A 17,716-nucleotide genomic window follows, 5' to 3' on the forward strand; every position below is an offset into this window, starting at 1 on the left:
CCTTGGACAAAGCTAACTACAAACCTAAAATCATAAAAAGAAGCTAACTACACAGCTAAAGCAATAAAAGGAAGCTAGCTACACACCTAAAATCATAAAAAAAGAAGCTAACCACACTACTACAATCATAAAAAAAGCTCACTACACAGCTCCCATCCTGAAAAGAAGCTAACTACACACCTGCAATCATAAAAAGAAGCTAACTGCATAGCTAAAATCATCATAATGCACTAATCACTTAGCTTAAGTAACAATAGCAACTACACAGTTAATGTCATAAAAACAAGCTAACTGTGGACCTAAAGTCATATGAAGAAGCTAACTACCTAGCAAACGCCATAGAACAAAACTAAGTACACATGTAAAATCATAAAAAGAAGCTAACCACACAGCTAAAGTCCTATAAAGAAGCTAACTACCTAGCTAAGCCCATGGGACAAAGCTAAGTACACATCTAAAATCATAAAAAAAGTAACTATACAGCTAAAGTAACAGAAAGGAAATCAGTTGAACATCCCGGATGATTTTGTTTTATGTTCTGTATAGACCCTTTATTTGTTTACAAACATTGTGATGATTTTTGTGGGCGGGGCTTATGCTGGAGGCAAAAGCGGAGCGAGAAGTCAAGCGGGACTGGGAGTATATAGTTTGCGCTGGGAGTTTGCAGCGCAAACTCGAGCATTTTTAACCCTTTAAACTTCAGTGTACCGCCGGCGGTACACCTACTAATTTGCATAGGAATTTAAAGAATGTCCGACGGCTGCAAACGCGATTATATAAACATTATACGCAGATGGAAAGCTTAGATTCTCATGAATCCGCCGGTATAAACCACTTTCAGATGTGATTACCACAGCGGGTAATATAAACACATTTGTCCGACAAACAACATCCTTTCTCTGTACACGGCTTTAACGTACACAGCGCGACTCACATTTCCAGGTTCATTATTACACACAGATGAAAATATTCCACAAAAAACGGCCATAATTCAACCTTGGACATCCAGACGACACAAGCCAGTAAACTATTTTGTCCAAAACATGTCTTGAAGTCGGTATAAAATCCACGAATCGGTCGTTTTCAAGGAAATTCACCTCGTGATGCGCGTCCAATATTCCCTGTATTTCTCATCATATTTAACGGGTTATTGTTTTTGATTGTATTTTTTTTTGTGTCTTGTTGTGTTCTTGTTCTTATGGTGTGTGTATTTGGACCCAGTGTCTGGAATAAAGCTGAATTTAATTGAATTGAATTAAATATTTTTTATTTACAAATAGAATATTAGTGATTTTTTGTACTGAAAATGACTGGAATTGACTGCAGGTGATCGTCTCTGTCCAGTCTTTTCGCCTCAGTGCATTTAACCACAACTGTCTTCGTTCCCTCTGAGCACGAGTGTTCGGTGGAATCCTATAAAACTTTAATTTGCGTTCGCCAATGTCATTCCTCCTATTATGGCATCCAAAAACACAGCAGGACGACATTTTAGAAAAGTTGATAGAGCCTAGTCCCTCAGCCTTTCGCCTTTCTGTCCGGCCACAGGCTTCCTCTTTTGCCTCCAGCTAAAGCTGTGACGTCATTCGTGACGTGGGTCATTAAAGGGTCTATTGCGTGTTGTTACGTACAGCATGTATTCTGCAATGCAAATTCAAAAGAGACATTAAAGATAAGTGAAGACGAGAACCTGTCATTCTGACACCAAACTTTACATGATTTTTATAAAAGAAAAATCTTTAAAAATAACTAAAAGCAGCAGACGGCGGCAACAGAGCCTCAGGTTAAACTCGTGATTTGATTGGAGTGAAATTTTGGAGTTCACTAAGTGTTTTTTTTTTTTTACTGAAAGAGTGGCTGAATGGTTGTCAGCTTTTCAAATCAAACAGTGTGAGGAGTCAAACATCTGCAGCAGCTGACATCTCATTAAGAGAAACCAGATGTTCACCAGCTACTGCTGTATCTCTGCAGGCCTCTCAAGTCTCTGCACTGCTGCGACTGCTGGCCGATGTTCCACTCAGACGTCCAGGTGAGTTGGGATCATCGCTTGGTTACCTGAGACACATTAACAAATGCTGACCGGTGTTTTCTGCTCCAGGAGCTGGAGGCTGAGCTGACTGAACACTGGCCATCGCTACTGAAAACCAAATCCAGCTTCCAGTTCTGGTACTCAGTGTTACAAATACAGAAATATCAGCTGAGCAGCAATGTTTGTGCTACAGTTTGTCCACCAGAGAATCTTACTAAAATATCCACCTTCCAACATTCTGATTGTCGCTAATCTTTATTAACATTTAGGAGATGAATATCATGTATATTGGGGGGGAAATATGAGTTGAAAAGACAGTGAGTGTATCTACCATGTGTAGCTGCTGTACTCTGGTTTAGCACGCTGCCTGCACTCTGCCACAGAAAAGCAGCTAACTTCACTGCTAAAGTTACAGAAAAACACTGACCACAAAGCCGAAATCACAAAAGCACAACTAATTACGCAGTTAAAGTCATAAGATAAAGCTAACTACACAGCTCAAGTCATAGAACAAAGCTAAGTGGACTGCTAAAGTCATACAAAGAAACTAACCGCACAGCTAAAGTGAAAGGAAGAAGCTAACTAAACAGCTAAAGTCGTACAAAGAAGCTACCCACAAAGCTAAAATCAAAGGTAGAAGCTAACTACACAGCCACTCAGAGATGCTAACTACATAGCTACCATCACAGAAAAAAGAAAACCACACAACTAAAGCCATATAAAGAAGCTAATTACACAGCTAAAGCCACACAAAAAAAGAAAACTGCATAGCTAAAGCCATAAAAAGAAGCTAACTACGAGGCTAAAGTCAAAGGAAGAAGCTAACTACACAGCTAATTTCATAGCAGAAGCTAACTCCATAGTTATAGTCTTAGAAAGATGCTATCTTCATAGTTAATGTCACAGAAAGAAGCTAACTTCACAGCTAAAGTCATAGAAATACTGCTAACTATACAGGTGAAGTAACTGAAAAATAAAAACAAAACAGAATCACTTAAATCATAGACCGAGCAGCTAAACACACAGCTAAAGTCATAGATATTAACTAAACAGTTACATCATACAATAGCAGCTAATTACGCAGCAAAACTACAGAAGGAACTTAACTATGCAACCAAATTCACTGAAAGACGGCTAACTACTGCAGGGTAGCTAGGTTAGCATATTTCAGTAGCTGCCAACTAATGTATTTAATTTCTTTGAGTCATATTTAACTTGATTAAATTCAAAATTAATGTATTTTAGATGTGACAGAAAAATGGAAATAATCAGCTAAAAGAAATATGAAAAATGGCAAAACGAAAAAGAAACTAAGCTAATATGTTAAGTTTTTAGTTATGTATGCCAGCATTTCAAACCCAGAATCATGTGAATAACATTAATGTATCAGCATATTGTGTTATTCATGGAGCATGTAAAGGCCTATGTTTGGTATGTTTGCATCTTACCAGGAAAGAGGAATGGAAGAAACATGGAGCATGTGCAGCCTGTGTGGAAGGATTCAACTCTCCGCTGAGATATTTCCAGACCTGCCTCAAACTCAGACACCAGTTCGACATCCATCGGTTAGATTAATCCTGTTTCTTAGTGCAGAGATGTTACACAGACTGACATTCATTTAAATAAGCTAATGGCTAAAGAAGCTAGTGTAATAAACAGTAATTAAAGTTTGATTTAATCTGTGCTGCAGGTTGTTGGATGACGCTGGAATCACTCCGTCCTGTGATCGACCCTACAAGGTACCAGCCTCTGCTCATAAATGACATGAAGTGTGCTAATCAAACCTAATATCACCTGTCAACTATGTAAGTAAACATAACAGACAAACAAAACCACAAATTTCAATGAATCTTAATGATCTTTATCGTTTACAAGTAGGTTGACAGGAATGTTTTTCTTTTAAATCCATATTATGGTTTTAAATATACTATCTTGTCTCAATATATATCTATCATCTATAATGTAAACATTTTGTATTTGCATTTTTGTTGTGAAAGTTAGAAAATTTGCATTTTTCCCACGTGCCAAAATTTATATCATTTAAAAGTGAGAACTGTTCAAGTTATAGAAAGAAGCTAGTTATGCAGTCGTACAAACAAGCAAACTACCCAGCTAAAGTCACAGAAAGATGCTAATGACGTTTGCTAAAGTCATAAAAAGAAGCGAAGTGCACAGTTAAAGTCAGAATAAGCTAACAACATAGCTAAAATTGCAGAAGGAAGCAAACTACACAGCTAAAGACATAATGAAGCGAACTACACAGCTAATGTCAAAGAAAAAGAAAAGCTAACTGCATAGTGAAGTCATAAAAAGGGGCTAACTATGCAGATGAAGTTATAGAAAGAAACTAACTGTGCATCTAAAGTCATAAAGAGAAGCTAACTACACAAATGAAGTTATAGAAAGAAGCTAACTCGGCAGCTAAAGTCAGAATGAAGCAAACTACACACCTAGTGAAGTCATAAAAAGGGGCTAACTATGCAGATGAAGTTATAGAAAGAAACTAACTGTGCATCTAAAGTCATAAAGAGAAGCTAACTACACAAATGAAGTTATAGAAAGAAGCTAACTCGGCAGCTAAAGTCAGAATGAAGCAAACTACACACCTAATGTCATAGAACGATGCTAATGATGCAGCTAAAATCATAAAAACAAGCTAACCATGGAGCTAAAGTCATGATGAAGCTAACTACACAACTAATATCATAGAGCGAAGCTAACAATGCAGCTATTGTTACAGAGGGAAGCTAACTACACAGCTATTGCCTTAGAAAGATGCTAACAATGCAGCTAAAGTTACAGAGGGAAGTTAACTACACAGGTAAAATCAAAGAAAAGCTAGCTACATTGTTAAAGTCATACAAAGAAGCTAACTATGGAGATTAAGTTTTAGAAAAAAGCTAACTGTGCAGCTAAAGTCATAAAAAGAAGTTAACTACACAAACAAAGTTATAGAAAGAAGCTAACTGTGCAGCTAAAGTCATCAAAAAGAAGCTAACTACACAACAAAGTTATAGAAAGAAGCTAACTGCGCAGCTAGAGTCATAAAAAGAAGCTAACTATACAAATGAAGTTATAGAAAGAAGCTTACTGTGCAGCTAAAGTCGTAATAAGTGACTACACAACTAAAGTCATAGAGAGAAGTTAACTATGAAGCTAAAGTTAGAATGAAGCTACCTACACAGCTAATGTCATCGAAAGATGCTAACAATGCAGCTGAAGTCGTTAACGGAGCTAACTACACTGATGAAGTCATAAAAAGAAATTAAAGGCACAGCTAAAGTCAGACTTAAGCAAAGTACACAGCTACAGTCATAAAAAGATGCTAACTGCACAGCTGGAAGTCATAGACAGATGCTAATTACACAGCTACAAAGCTAACTAGGCAGTTAAAATCATACAAAGATGCTGGCTACATGGCTAACAGTACAGAAGGCAGCTAACTCCACGACTAAAGTCATAGAATGAAGCCAACTACAAAGCTGAAGTTATAGAAGTTGACAAAAATAGCTGAATGTTTTTAATGAAGGTAGTAATTTTCAGTCAGGTGAACATTCATTGCAGGTCTAATATGAATATGATGAGCTCCAGACTGAGTTTGCCTCTCTTTAGGCAAAACTTAAAGTCATCTGAAGTCGAAATGAAGCTTTTCTGATGGGGAGCTGATCTGAACATCACTGTAGATTAACCTTCTGACGACATGAATGTAACTTTTGTGTTGAGGTTGAGGAAGTTCACGGCGTTCTGGCTCCACATCTGGGCGACAAACTGGAGATCCAGTGTGTAACCGATGACAAGGTCTGAATCTCTGCTGCTTTTTTAACTTAAAACAGTTTCTGGGGAGTGATTTATGGAGCATATGTGCTTCACATTCTCTGGTTTTTCATCTCAAACATGCAGATCTGCTGCTCTGTTTTCTCTCTGAGAGCCGATGATCTGGACTTTTAGTTGAACTGTCTGAAGACGTTGACTTTGTTTTTTTTGTTTTTTGAGTTTCTGTTGCTGAAAATTGCCAATTTTGAAAAATAAATAAAATAATGACAGAATATAAACACTGGAAAAGGGAATATTTCCCAAAATTAAAATGTTAAATTCACACAAAAAAAATGCTGAAAGATTTAATAAGTAAATTTATAAAACAAAACTTTGATTTTCTATGAAATTAAAGTGGTAAATTTACATAAATGAAAACAAATGTATGACATTAAAATGGTAAATTTGAAAGAAAACTGAGTATTATCATTAATGTGGCAAAATAAATAAATAAAAATTTTGGAAATAAAGTAATAAATTTACAAGAAAAATACTTTAATAGTCTCATAGTTTTATTTGAAATTATCCTAAAATCAGGGCTTAAAGTGAGAAAAAATCCTGAGCCTGAACTTCTAAGATCCAATTTATAGTGTCAATAAACATATTTAAATGTGTTTTAAAACTCACTAAAACACAATATATATGAGATTCTATTAATTCAGAGCAAATATGAGGTCATCTGGTGGAAATAATGCCCATTATGATCCCACTATTTTATTGTTGCTCAAATGTAAAACCTTACTTGGCCAAAACTTAAGACATTTTAGAAAGTGCCCCAAGTCTGATTTTTTTTTTTTTTGCATTGATGTTTCAATACCACATCACTATAATTGTAAAGATTTATTTTAGTGTAAAGGGGAAAAAATCATGAAAATCAAGTACATGTATTATTAATAACTTTTAATCATTTTTATCTCTTCAGTAGATTTAACAAGAACTCAAAACAACACCAACCACAAGAAAACTGCTACAAAACTAACTCAATTTAAATGTTTCTATTTTTTTAATCTATATTTTGGGAAGAAAAAACGGCAAAAAGCAGGCTAAGAACATTCTTATTTAACTATCTATCCTTTATTCATTTCACACAACCCATACGTTCGTTCTGTTCTTACTAATAATATTTACTTAAGATTGGAGAGTTTTTGTTTGTGGCTAGACATCATTGGGATGCATAAGGTCAGAAAATCTGCTGAGAGCTATTTAACTCATTATTACAAACATCCTATATGTCCTCAAATAAAAAAGGTTAATATCACCTAAGCTACATTCAGTTTGTGCATATTTAACTAAACAGATGTTCTGAGTAGAATAATGGGACAAATCCGTATGGCTTGATCTTTGATTTTTTTCCTTTCAAAATAAAATCCAGCAAACTAAAAAGCTGTTTCTTTTTTTTCCTTTTGCCTGTAAAACACATAGAACATGTTTAAAGATTAAGAAATCAAACAAAATCAACAACTTCTGTTTTTGTTACTTTTTTAAATTCAATACCTAAGCCCGTTTGTTTTTATTTTGTGGTGAAACCATGGGGACTGTGGGGCGTGCACGCGCATCGCCACTGACGCACTTAGGCCAATGGGGCGAGTCAACACACCGCGGCTCAGGGATCGCGGCAGCGGCTGCTCTCTTTGTTAATCAGCAGAGACACATCCTCTCTCCTCTGTCACACAAAGTCTGAGCAAACTTTAGTATCTGCGTCTTTGGGCTAAACGCAAGCTCCAACGCTATTGACCAGTGATCAGCTGCTCGATTCTTCACCGCACCACTCACAGATTGGAGCTCCGTGCGCTCTGGAGAGACCAGGCAGCCACAGGGCTGGGACACGTGGAATGGGTCTACAGTCCAAGCAGAATAAAATAAATAATATGCAATGTATGTCAATGTGTTTCCAGTAATTCCCTTTGTATATAATTACAAAAAACACCAACAAATATTGCAAATTTGGATTTTGTTTGTCGGATACTGTTATTTCTTATCAGCGGCTCAGCAGCACTGACGATGCCGAACCAAGAGGGGGCAGCATATCGTGGCCCAGCAGTCAATGCGCACTCGCAGTTAGAAAACTGTAATTGGATAAAAGTTCTATCAGAAAGTCGCATGCCTGGACAGAAGGTATATATTTTTTAATGTAGGATTTGGAGTTTGATTGATTAAAGCGGAGCAACTGAATGCACAATGACGCACATGCTTGGAGCCTTCAGGACGGAGATGGATGAATTTTTTAAGTGGTACACTTCCATGCGCCGGAAAACTTTAAGCCCTGTAAAATTAAAGATTACATTTTTTTTTTTAAGACAGGACTCAAATGTTTTATAGAAACTCAAATATTGTTTGAGATTGAAGTGCTAAATTTAAAAGAAAAATAAAAGATTTTCTCTGAGGATAATGTGATAAATTTGCAGGAAATCAACTTAAATATTCTCAAAGGTTAAATTTAGATTTCAATGAGAAAAAAATAATCTATGATTAATGTTTTTAATTTACTAAGCAAAACCTAATCTCACAGATTTAATTTACTAAGCATAAAAATATTTGAATATTCTCACAGATTAAAGTTAGAATTTTCTGACATACATTCAACAAAAATATAAACGCAACACTTTTGTTTTTGCTCCCATTTTTTATGAGATGAACTCAAAGATCTAAAACTTTTTCCACATACACAATATCACCATTTCTCTCAAATATTGTTCACAAATCTGTCTAAATGTGTGATAGTGAGCACTTCTCCTTTGCTGAGATAATCCATCCCACCTCACAGGTGTGCCATATCAAGATGCTGATTGGACACCATGATTAGTGCACAGCTGTGCCTTAGACTGCCCACAATAAAAGGACACTCTGAAAGGTGCAGTTTTATCACACAGCACAATGCCACAGATGTAGTGTGCAGTTGGCATGCTGACAGCAGGAATGTCAACCAGAGCTGTTGCTCGTGTATTGAATGTTCATTTCTCTACCATAAGCCGTCTCCAAAGGCGTTTCAGAGAATTTGGCAGTACATCCAACCAGCCTCACAACCACAGACCACGTGTAACCACACCAGCCCAGGACCTCCACATCCAGCATGTTCACCTCCAAGATGGTCTGAGACCAGCCACTGGGACAGCTGCTGAAACAATGGGTTTGCAGAACCAAAGAATTTCTGCACAAACTGTCAGAAAGCGTCTCAGAGAAGCTCATCTGCTGCTCGTCCTCCTCATCGGGGTCTCCATCTGACTCCAGTTCGTCGTTGTAACCGACTTGAGGGGGCAAATGCTCACATTGGATGGAGTCTGGCACGTTGGAGAGGTGTTCGCTTCACGGATGAATCCCGGTTTGCACTGTTCAGGGCAGATGGCAGACAGCGTGTGTGGCGTCGTGTGGGTGAGCGGTTTTCTGATGTCAATGTTGTGGATGGAGTGGTCCATGGTGGCGGTGGGGTTATGGGATGGGCAGGCGTCTGTTATGGACCAAGAACACAGGTGCATTTTATTGATGGCATTTTGAATGCACAGAGATACCGTGACCAGATCCTGAGGCCCGTTGTTGTACCATATATACAAGAACATCACCTCATGCTGCAGCAGGATAATGCACGGCCCCATGTTGGAAGAATCTGTACACAATTCTTGGAAGCTGAAAACGTCCCAGTTCATGCATGGCCAGCATACTCACCGGACATGTCACCCACTGAGCATGTTTGGGATGCTCTGGATCAGCATATACGACAGCGTGGACCAGTTCCCACCAATATCCAGCAACTTCACACAGCCCCCCAATAAAACCAAACTGCACCTTTCAGAGTGTCCTTTTATTGTGGGCAGTCTAAGGCACACCTGTGCACTAATCATGGTGTCTAATCAGCATCTTGATATGGAACACCTGTGAGGTGGGATGGATTATCTCAGCAAAGGAGAAGTGCTCACTATCACACATTTAGACAGATTTGTGAACAATATTTGAGAGAAATGGTGATATTGTGTATGTGGAAAAAGTTTTAGATCTTTGAGTTCATCTCATGAAAAATGGGAGCAAAAACAAAAGTGTTTATATTTTTGTTGAGTGTAGATAAAGCTAATATTCTGAGATTAAAGAACGAATTCATAAATTTGTTAGAAAACAACTAAAATATTTTTTAGGATAGAATTGTAAAATTTACAAAAGAAAGAAATTCTCTGAGTTTAAAGTGATAAATTTACAGGAAATCTGCTCGAATATTCTCAAAGATTAAAGTGACAATTCCTTAAGAAAAAAAACAATGCTTTAAATTTTTGAACAAAAATTCAAAGATTCTCAAAGATTTAATTTACTAAAGATAGAAATGCTTGAATATTTTTACAGATTAAAGTTAGAATTTTACAGGAATTACTGTTGTTTAGTTTTCTTCCTCACAAATGTCAGACTGTAGATGTTTTCCCATTGATATGCGACTTTGAGTGTTGTTTTTTTTTTAAACATTTCCTCGTCCCCGCTGAGCTTTAACCACTAACTGCAGATCTGTTTTCTCTCCTCGTCTCACGCTGACATCCAAACAAAGAGAATAAAAGAGTCCGAGGGTTTGTGGATGAGATGTGAGCTTGAGAAACACTTTAAACCCGTCAGTGTTTGCTCTGGGTGGTTTCAGCAAGACTTATCTGCTCTGAATCACGACCAAATAATATAGACATCAAAGTTAAACCCTCAGACATGAGATCTTGGAGCCCCACATGGAATTTCTCACCATTTTACTGCCATTTTAACCTTTTCTTTCCACCAGATCTGAACCCAACAAAAGCTTCTTTGATTTTGAATAATGAGGAGATGACGGAAGGATGGAGCAGCTTTCTGGTCTAAATAACAAAACAAAGAGTGACATCTCATAAATTAAACCTCTTGAAGGAGCATGATCGTAAACGGGACGCAGAGTTTTTCATTAAAACAGGCCTGTCTTCCATTACATTATTAAATAGAAGACCAAAGTCTCAAAAACATGTTTCCATGGGATTGTGGTTGCTCTTAATGGTCTTCATATTGTCGTATTTTATGTTTTTTATTTTAGAAATTGATCTTACAAGCTGTGACACATGCAACCTTAAACATTTCTCTTCTTTTGTTTTGATTTTTACACATTTTAACCGTTTCAGCATCCCCGACTGTATTAAAAGTGGAATTGCTGAACTACGTTACATTTGAAAGTGTTCCCAATATTTTGCCCCCCACTCAAAAGTGACCCTCAACATGCGGTGAACCAGATATTAGGAGGTTTGAATGGGTGTCAGGACTGCGCTGTAGGTACCTGATAAGTGGTCTCTTCGTGCACAATAAAGCTGCATTAATTATTTATATTTAGCTGTGTTTCACAATAGTATTCTCATCATTTTCTGACATTTTAAAGACCAAACAACTAACGGATTAGGCGGTAAAATAATGTAGAGTAATCAACAGAGACTGGTTGGAAAGAGGAGCGAAGGAAGGAACCTACATCAACCTGGAAGGATCATCGATAAACGCAGTAGGTGGTCAACACCACCACTTACCAACTACTTACAATGCAGTCGTTCCACTCTTGTGACGCCACTTAGCAAACGTTTAGATTTTAGTCTGTAGACATCACCCAGAATATAGTCCTGAGATCTGTGACACCACTTAGCAAATTAACATGAAGTCCTTAGATCTCTGAGACACCACTTATCAGATACTTCCAATGCAGTCCTGAGATTCGTACAACACCTCTTACTAGTCCTTAGATCTCTATGGCACCACTTAACGAACACTTACAATGTAGTCTGATGCCTGTTCCACCAGACACAACTCGGTCCTCAGATCCGTGGCACCACTTACCAGTTACTTACAATACAATCCTAAGCTTTCTGACACCACTTTCTGGTGACTTAAGCAGCAATTGTGCAACCCCTGTGACACCATTAACCTGACAGAGATACGACACCACTTGTCAGACATTTAAAACACAGTCCTTGGATTCGTGACACCACCTGACAACTTACCATGCAATCCTTAGATCTCACTTACCAGATACTTCCAATTCATTCTTGAGATTCCTGCAATGCCTCTTACTAGACACTTAGAATGCAGTCCTGAAATCAATGACATCACTTATGACACCCTTAGAGTACAGTCTGGAGAACACCAGTTATAAAACACTTACAATGTAGTTATGACACCCATGTGACACCCCATATTAGGTGTAGAAATTTCGATTTCCACAACACTTTTTAGACCCTACAATGCAGTTGGGCAACTCTTGTGAGGCCACTTTCCAGAAAATTAAAATTCAGTCCTGAGAACTCTGAACAGATGCATCTTACCAGTGTTTCACGTGTTTCTTTCCTCCTTCCTCAGGACCAAGAGGTGTGGTTTCAGGTGAAGATCGGTCTGTCTCGCAACCTGACCGTCGGCTGCGATCACCACGGCGATGCTCAGGGGGACTTTGCGGCCGGGTCCAACCCAGTATCGTACCCCTCTCCTGGGCATCCCTGTCGTCCCGGTATCCCCTTCTACTACCTGCCCATAAACCACCAGCAGCCACTGAGGCCCTGTGACTAACACAACCAGACAACCACCAGGCAAAACGCCATCCTGAGATTCCTACGTCACCACTTATCAGAACAAAGCAGTCGTACGACCCCCGTCACACCACTTACCGGACATTCACTACAGTATTGAGATTTCTCTGGTACCACTTGGCATTTACAAAAGAGTCCTGAGATCTCTGAGGTGCCACTTTGCCAACATTTACAAAACAGCCCTGAAATTACTTCAATACCACTTACCACACATTTACAATAGAGTCCTTAGAATGTGACGATGCTGCTTCCCAGAGATTTACAATAGTTCTGATATTTCTTTTGTTCCACTTAAAAAATATTTACCAAGCAGTCAAATGGCCCCTGTGATCCCACTAACCAGACATTTCCAACAGAATCCTAAGAGTTCTTTGGTACCACTTACCAGACATGTACAATACTGCTCAGAGATTTCTACGATACCACTCAGCAAATATTTACAATGGATGCGGTACCATTCATCAGAGACTTACAATAGAAGTCTAAGATTTCTACAGTACCCCTGACCAGACATGTACAACATTGCCCAGAGATACCACTTTGCAAATATTTAAAAAGCAGTCATGTGACCCCTGTGGTACCCCTTATCAGACATTTACAATACAATCCTGAGATCAGTGACGCCACTTATCAGGCACTTAAAATTTTAGTTGGGGGCAACCTGGCAAAAACAACGCGTACACAAGCATCTACTGACTCACAGTTTATTGACGTTGCACGTTTTTTGACCTTCCTGCACCCAGAAAGGTACTGACAGAACATTGAAAAGCACTAAAACCAGGTTCAGACCACTAGAAGAAAAAAGAAGCCAACAAAAAATATAAAACAAATGAAGAGAGACATCCACACAAAGAGTCAGCGGGACAGACTGGGGTGTTCCTCCTACGCCTGCTATGATAACTGGGTATTAATACTCTGTACGTGGGTGGTTGTACGGTTTTGGCTACTGGACTGAAGTAATAAAAAGATAAACAGAATCCGTCTCTGTGTTCTCACGAGTCTTCAGTGTGTGGTTCTCACTGCACATGCTCAGTGCGTCCCTCAGTGCTCGAGGCGTCCCAGGAACCTCAGGTTGAGGATCTTCAGCTGGTCGTCCAGCTCCATGCGGACGATGCCGTCGTCGCCGTCGATGCTCAGCAGGATGCCGGTGGCCTCGCGGTCTTCTCCCAGGATCACCTTCACCTGGACGCAACGACAGCAAAAACAAGATTCCAGTTTCACCAAAACATCCGTCTACACTTTCACCGTCTTCACCTCTAAAGTTCAACACCGGCTGACAGGAAAGAATAATTCAATCAGTCTGTTTCAGTTCAGACTGAATTCAGTGAACACGTTGCAGCGTCGTCTCAGATTTAGTTCACAATGTTGTTTGGGACACAAAACAGGATTTCTTGTGTTTTCGCCCTAAAAACATCCTGAAACAGATCTCAAACAGCATTGAAATGTGGCAAACCCAAAGACAGAACCATTTTCAGCAGATCGAAATGATTAAATGAACTAAGACATATTCCTAAAAACCGGCCCTTGAAAAAGGAAATGGATCCATATTTCTACTAAAATACAGTCTGGTCAACATTTCATCAACTTTTTAGGCTTTTGAGTCTGAAAATGTGCAGAATGACACAAAGTTTGTCCAAGATGGTTTGAAATCATCCAAAATGACTTGAAAATTTCACAAACTTGCAGAAGATTGGTCAGAAATGACAAAAATCTTCCCAAAATGACTGAAAAATGGACCAAAACTTCTTAGATCTGTTTAGAATGAACAGAAAATGACTGAAAATGAGTGAAAACTTACAGAATGACATGAGGAGGTTAGAAGCAGAGTGGTCTAACCCGCAACCCAAACACAGCGTTAGAATGAAGACCGTTCTGGAAAACATTACGAACCGATTTTTCTCAAAAGCTGCAGAAAGTGCGTCAGACCACTCTGCCTCCAAAACGCTTCAAAAATGATACAAAACGGTTCAAAGTGACTCGAAAATCCAGAATTACAGGAAATTTTTCCATAAATGATCTAACAACAAACATTGTTCAGACTGACATGACAATAATCTAAAAGGACTAGAAAATGATCCAAAATCACTCAGACTTGGTCTAAAATGATTAAAAATGATCCATTGTGACTGAAAATGTGCAGAATGACGCTAAATTTTAAAATCATCCAAACATGACTCAAAATATGTGTAAAATGAAAATGATCTAAAACTGCAGAACAATTGTCCAGAATTACACGAAAGTTGTCAGAAATGACAAAAATCTTCCCAAAATGACTGAAAAATGGACCAAAAATGATTTGAAAACATGAACCCTCTAATATTTTCATCTAGATTTTAGTGTCAGAGTGGACTAACCCACAACCCAAACACAGCGTCACAGTGGGATGTCAGAACATTCTGGAAAACACTCATTCTGCCCAGAAACTACAGGAAGTGAGTCAGACCACTCTGCTTCCAAACCCTTCACACATTTGATGGTCAAATGTCTAAACTGTGGCTTTTATCTCGCTAGATTCTGAAGATTTGGGGTTTGGTCCAACAAAAACAAAAAAAAAGTGCTACATGATGCTACTAAGACGCTCTGACGGACATTTTTTACGATCTTTTACTGACATAACTGATTAGCTGATCTTTGGTGGGTGTGACCACGGGGTTGGGGGATCTTGAAGGGAACTAATCATTGTGTTTGTTGGTCTAAAACGGCTAAGGCTGGACATTTTCCAGTGGATTTGCAGAGAACACGCGGGTGAGGGCGTTACCTTGTTGTTCTTGGTTGGTGTGACGGGCTCCAGGTGGTCGCTGCTGACGCTCACCACCTTCTCCGACTCCTGCATGAACACCGAACACATCCCTCCCTGCAGAAACACAATCAGAACCGTTCAACAACCCGGAGACACGGTCCAGATCAGGAAAGCTCGCGGACCCGGCGACGTTCTCACCGTGACGCTCCGGATGACGCCCGTCTGGCCCATCAGGTCCATGAAGGAGTCCTTGACCCGCACCAGGATGTCGGTGGTGACCCAGTCGCTGCTGCCCTGCTCGATGTTGGAGCCCGGGGTGTGGGGGTTGTAGCCTCCAGGAGAGGGCGCTCCGGGCGTCATGGGGCTGTAGCCCACGGGACTCGGACTGGGACTCGCCTGACAAAAGCAACAATCAACACGATCAATGGATAAAATCAACGAATGAAATAACGACTTGTGTGTGACAGAGCAGCAGGTTGTTGGAGATCCATTCAGCATGGTGAAACATTTTTCTACAGATAATGAGCAGAGGCTCCAAACTGGATTAAAACTGGTCCAAAATCACTCAAATTTAAACTATTTGAACTATTTTCAAGTATATTTTAGAGAGTGTTGGAGCCGTTGTGGACAATTTGAGTCGGTCTGAAGGTGTTTTTGTTTCTCTTTTCTTGCAAACTGATGATGAAAATTAATGTTTGCAGCTCTGGTGTGACTGCTGTGCCAAAAAAACAGTCAATTCTGGCATCAGTACCCATTAAAATGTGTTTTAACACTTCTTTGGGTTAGACGTCTCTTATGCATTTGTGTGAAATTTTACCTCTAGAAGAGCTTTAGCTGAACAAATCAGTATATTCATTAAGAATCTACCTGATCAAATGACGAAAACACAAAACATCGGACCGAGCATCTGATGCCAACTCTTGACATTTAGAGTTTAATCTTGGAATCTCTAACGGTGGTTAAAAGAGCCGACAACACGTCAAAGTTTTCCTGAAGTCTGAACTGAAGTGTTCAGAGTCTTCACAGGGAACTCTCTGGTTCTGTCTGAGCTACCTGATAGGCCATGGGGGAGGGCGTCGGGTGGTAGCTGGCCGGTGAGTGTGTGTTCTGGTAGCCGACAGGTGAAGGCGCCACCTGGTGGTAGCTCTGAGGACTGGGACTGGGCTGGTAGGAGCCCTGAGGGGACGGAGCTGCGTATGGAGAATACTGCTCGGTGTTGTACCTGAAAACACAAAGAGAAACGGGTCAGAACGAGCCTAAAAACGACTCAAACACCGACTGATGCCAGCTGAACATTCAGATTTAGACGAAAACACTTTAACTGCATCCAACTACAAGAAGACACATTGGAAAACCGTGTTTCCTTTCAAAACTTGTCTAAATCACACCATTTATCAGCCACAAACTGAAAGAAAATCACTGGATTTTCAACTCTGTGACGGTCTGACCGAGCAGCAGGTCGTTGGCGATACATCCAGCACGGTGAAACATCTTTCTACAGATGATGACCAGAGGCTCAAACTCACCCAAAACTACCTAAAATGTGTCCTTTTAAACAATTCTAGTCGTTCTAAACTAGTTTCTAGCAATTTTTGAAAAGGTTTGGAGGCTTTCTTGTTAAGTTTCAAGTGACTATTTTGAGATTTTGAGTCTTTGGGGCACGTTTCAATTCATTTAGGACAATTTTAGATTTGGAACGCCCATGGACACTGAAAACTGCCAGATATGTTGAAACATTCTGCACAAATCTGTTGTCCTCTGAAGTAATGTTGAGTCATTTTGGTCAAATTTTGAGTTATTTTGTGAAATAAATTAGCAGAAAAGTGTTTATTTTTCATGATTTCCATCATTCTAACTGAGAGAATACATTTCTGAGTTCCTTCTTCTGTAGGAGCTGAAGGACTTGAAACTGCAGAGAAAAAATGAAGCAAAAACATCTTGAAGGAATTGTAAACTAGTGCAGAGGTGAAACACGTGGGTGGAAATGTGCTTTTTTCTCCTGCTAGGCTGGATTTAATCTTTGGCATCATTAAGAAAATACAGGAAGTCCCACAGAGGGTGAAGATTTGTGAATTGAGGAGCCAAAATCTTCTGTTGTCACCGAGTGGAAAACGAAACATCTGCTGCCAGAGAAACAAAGATTCTGCTTTTTCTGAGCAGAATTTAGACCAGAATCGACTCCACTGAGGATGGTAAAATATATCAGTGAGATTAGAAGATATATTTTGGTTTCTCAGTGTGGGATGAAGTCATTATCTGAAAACAGAAGAACATTGTCTGCAGCGCCTGAAGGTTTATTCAGATTCATAACTCAGTGAGTGGAATCTAAACGGAGGTTTTTCTGCCCGAAAAGGACAAAACTTCAGCGTCATCCTGTACCTAATAATGTGACCACCACTCTGGTTCTACTCACATCGCCGGCGTTCCAGGCGTCTGAGGGTTGTACTGGGGGTTGACCTGCGGAGACGGGACTTCTGGGTAACCGGGCGTTTGGGGGTTGGGCGTCCCTCCGTAACCCTGCGGCGACGGCGACGGCTCGTCGTCGTACGGGAAGTCGTACTCCTCCTCGTTCCTGTGGCAGAACATCCA

At 39.6% G+C, this 17,716-nt stretch overlaps 2 protein-coding genes across 3 annotated transcripts in view; one reads left to right on the top strand and one right to left on the bottom strand.

Annotated features, from left to right (window-relative positions):
- rnaset2l (ribonuclease T2, like) overlaps nucleotides 1–13,364 on the top strand; it is a 36,560-nt gene extending 23,196 nt beyond the window's left edge. Inside the window, exons 4-9 of the mRNA XM_051958025.1 lie at nucleotides 1,969–2,026; nucleotides 2,096–2,163; nucleotides 3,478–3,591; nucleotides 3,717–3,765; nucleotides 5,750–5,824; nucleotides 12,164–13,364. Coding sequence (XP_051813985.1) covers nucleotides 1,969–2,026; nucleotides 2,096–2,163; nucleotides 3,478–3,591; nucleotides 3,717–3,765; nucleotides 5,750–5,824; nucleotides 12,164–12,367 — 568 coding nt within the window. The 3' untranslated portion in view covers nucleotides 12,368–13,364. The remainder of the gene's footprint in view (nucleotides 1–1,968; nucleotides 2,027–2,095; nucleotides 2,164–3,477; nucleotides 3,592–3,716; nucleotides 3,766–5,749; nucleotides 5,825–12,163) is intronic.
- The window catches only part of supt5h (SPT5 homolog, DSIF elongation factor subunit), a 28,610-nt gene continuing 23,971 nt past the window's right edge, over nucleotides 13,078–17,716 (bottom strand). For both annotated transcript variants that reach the window (XM_051958012.1, XM_051958013.1), the window contains 5 exons: nucleotides 17,541–17,699; nucleotides 16,181–16,349; nucleotides 15,326–15,523; nucleotides 15,146–15,241; nucleotides 13,078–13,569 (listed from right to left, as the gene is read on the bottom strand). In XM_051958012.1, coding sequence (XP_051813972.1) covers nucleotides 13,429–13,569; nucleotides 15,146–15,241; nucleotides 15,326–15,523; nucleotides 16,181–16,349; nucleotides 17,541–17,699 — 763 coding nt within the window. In that variant the 3' untranslated portion in view covers nucleotides 13,078–13,428. The remainder of the gene's footprint in view (nucleotides 13,570–15,145; nucleotides 15,242–15,325; nucleotides 15,524–16,180; nucleotides 16,350–17,540; nucleotides 17,700–17,716) is intronic.

Source organism: Acanthochromis polyacanthus, chromosome 13 (genome assembly GCF_021347895.1).
Source record: "Acanthochromis polyacanthus isolate Apoly-LR-REF ecotype Palm Island chromosome 13, KAUST_Apoly_ChrSc, whole genome shotgun sequence".
In the NCBI taxonomy this organism is placed as follows: Eukaryota; Metazoa; Chordata; class Actinopteri; family Pomacentridae; genus Acanthochromis; species Acanthochromis polyacanthus.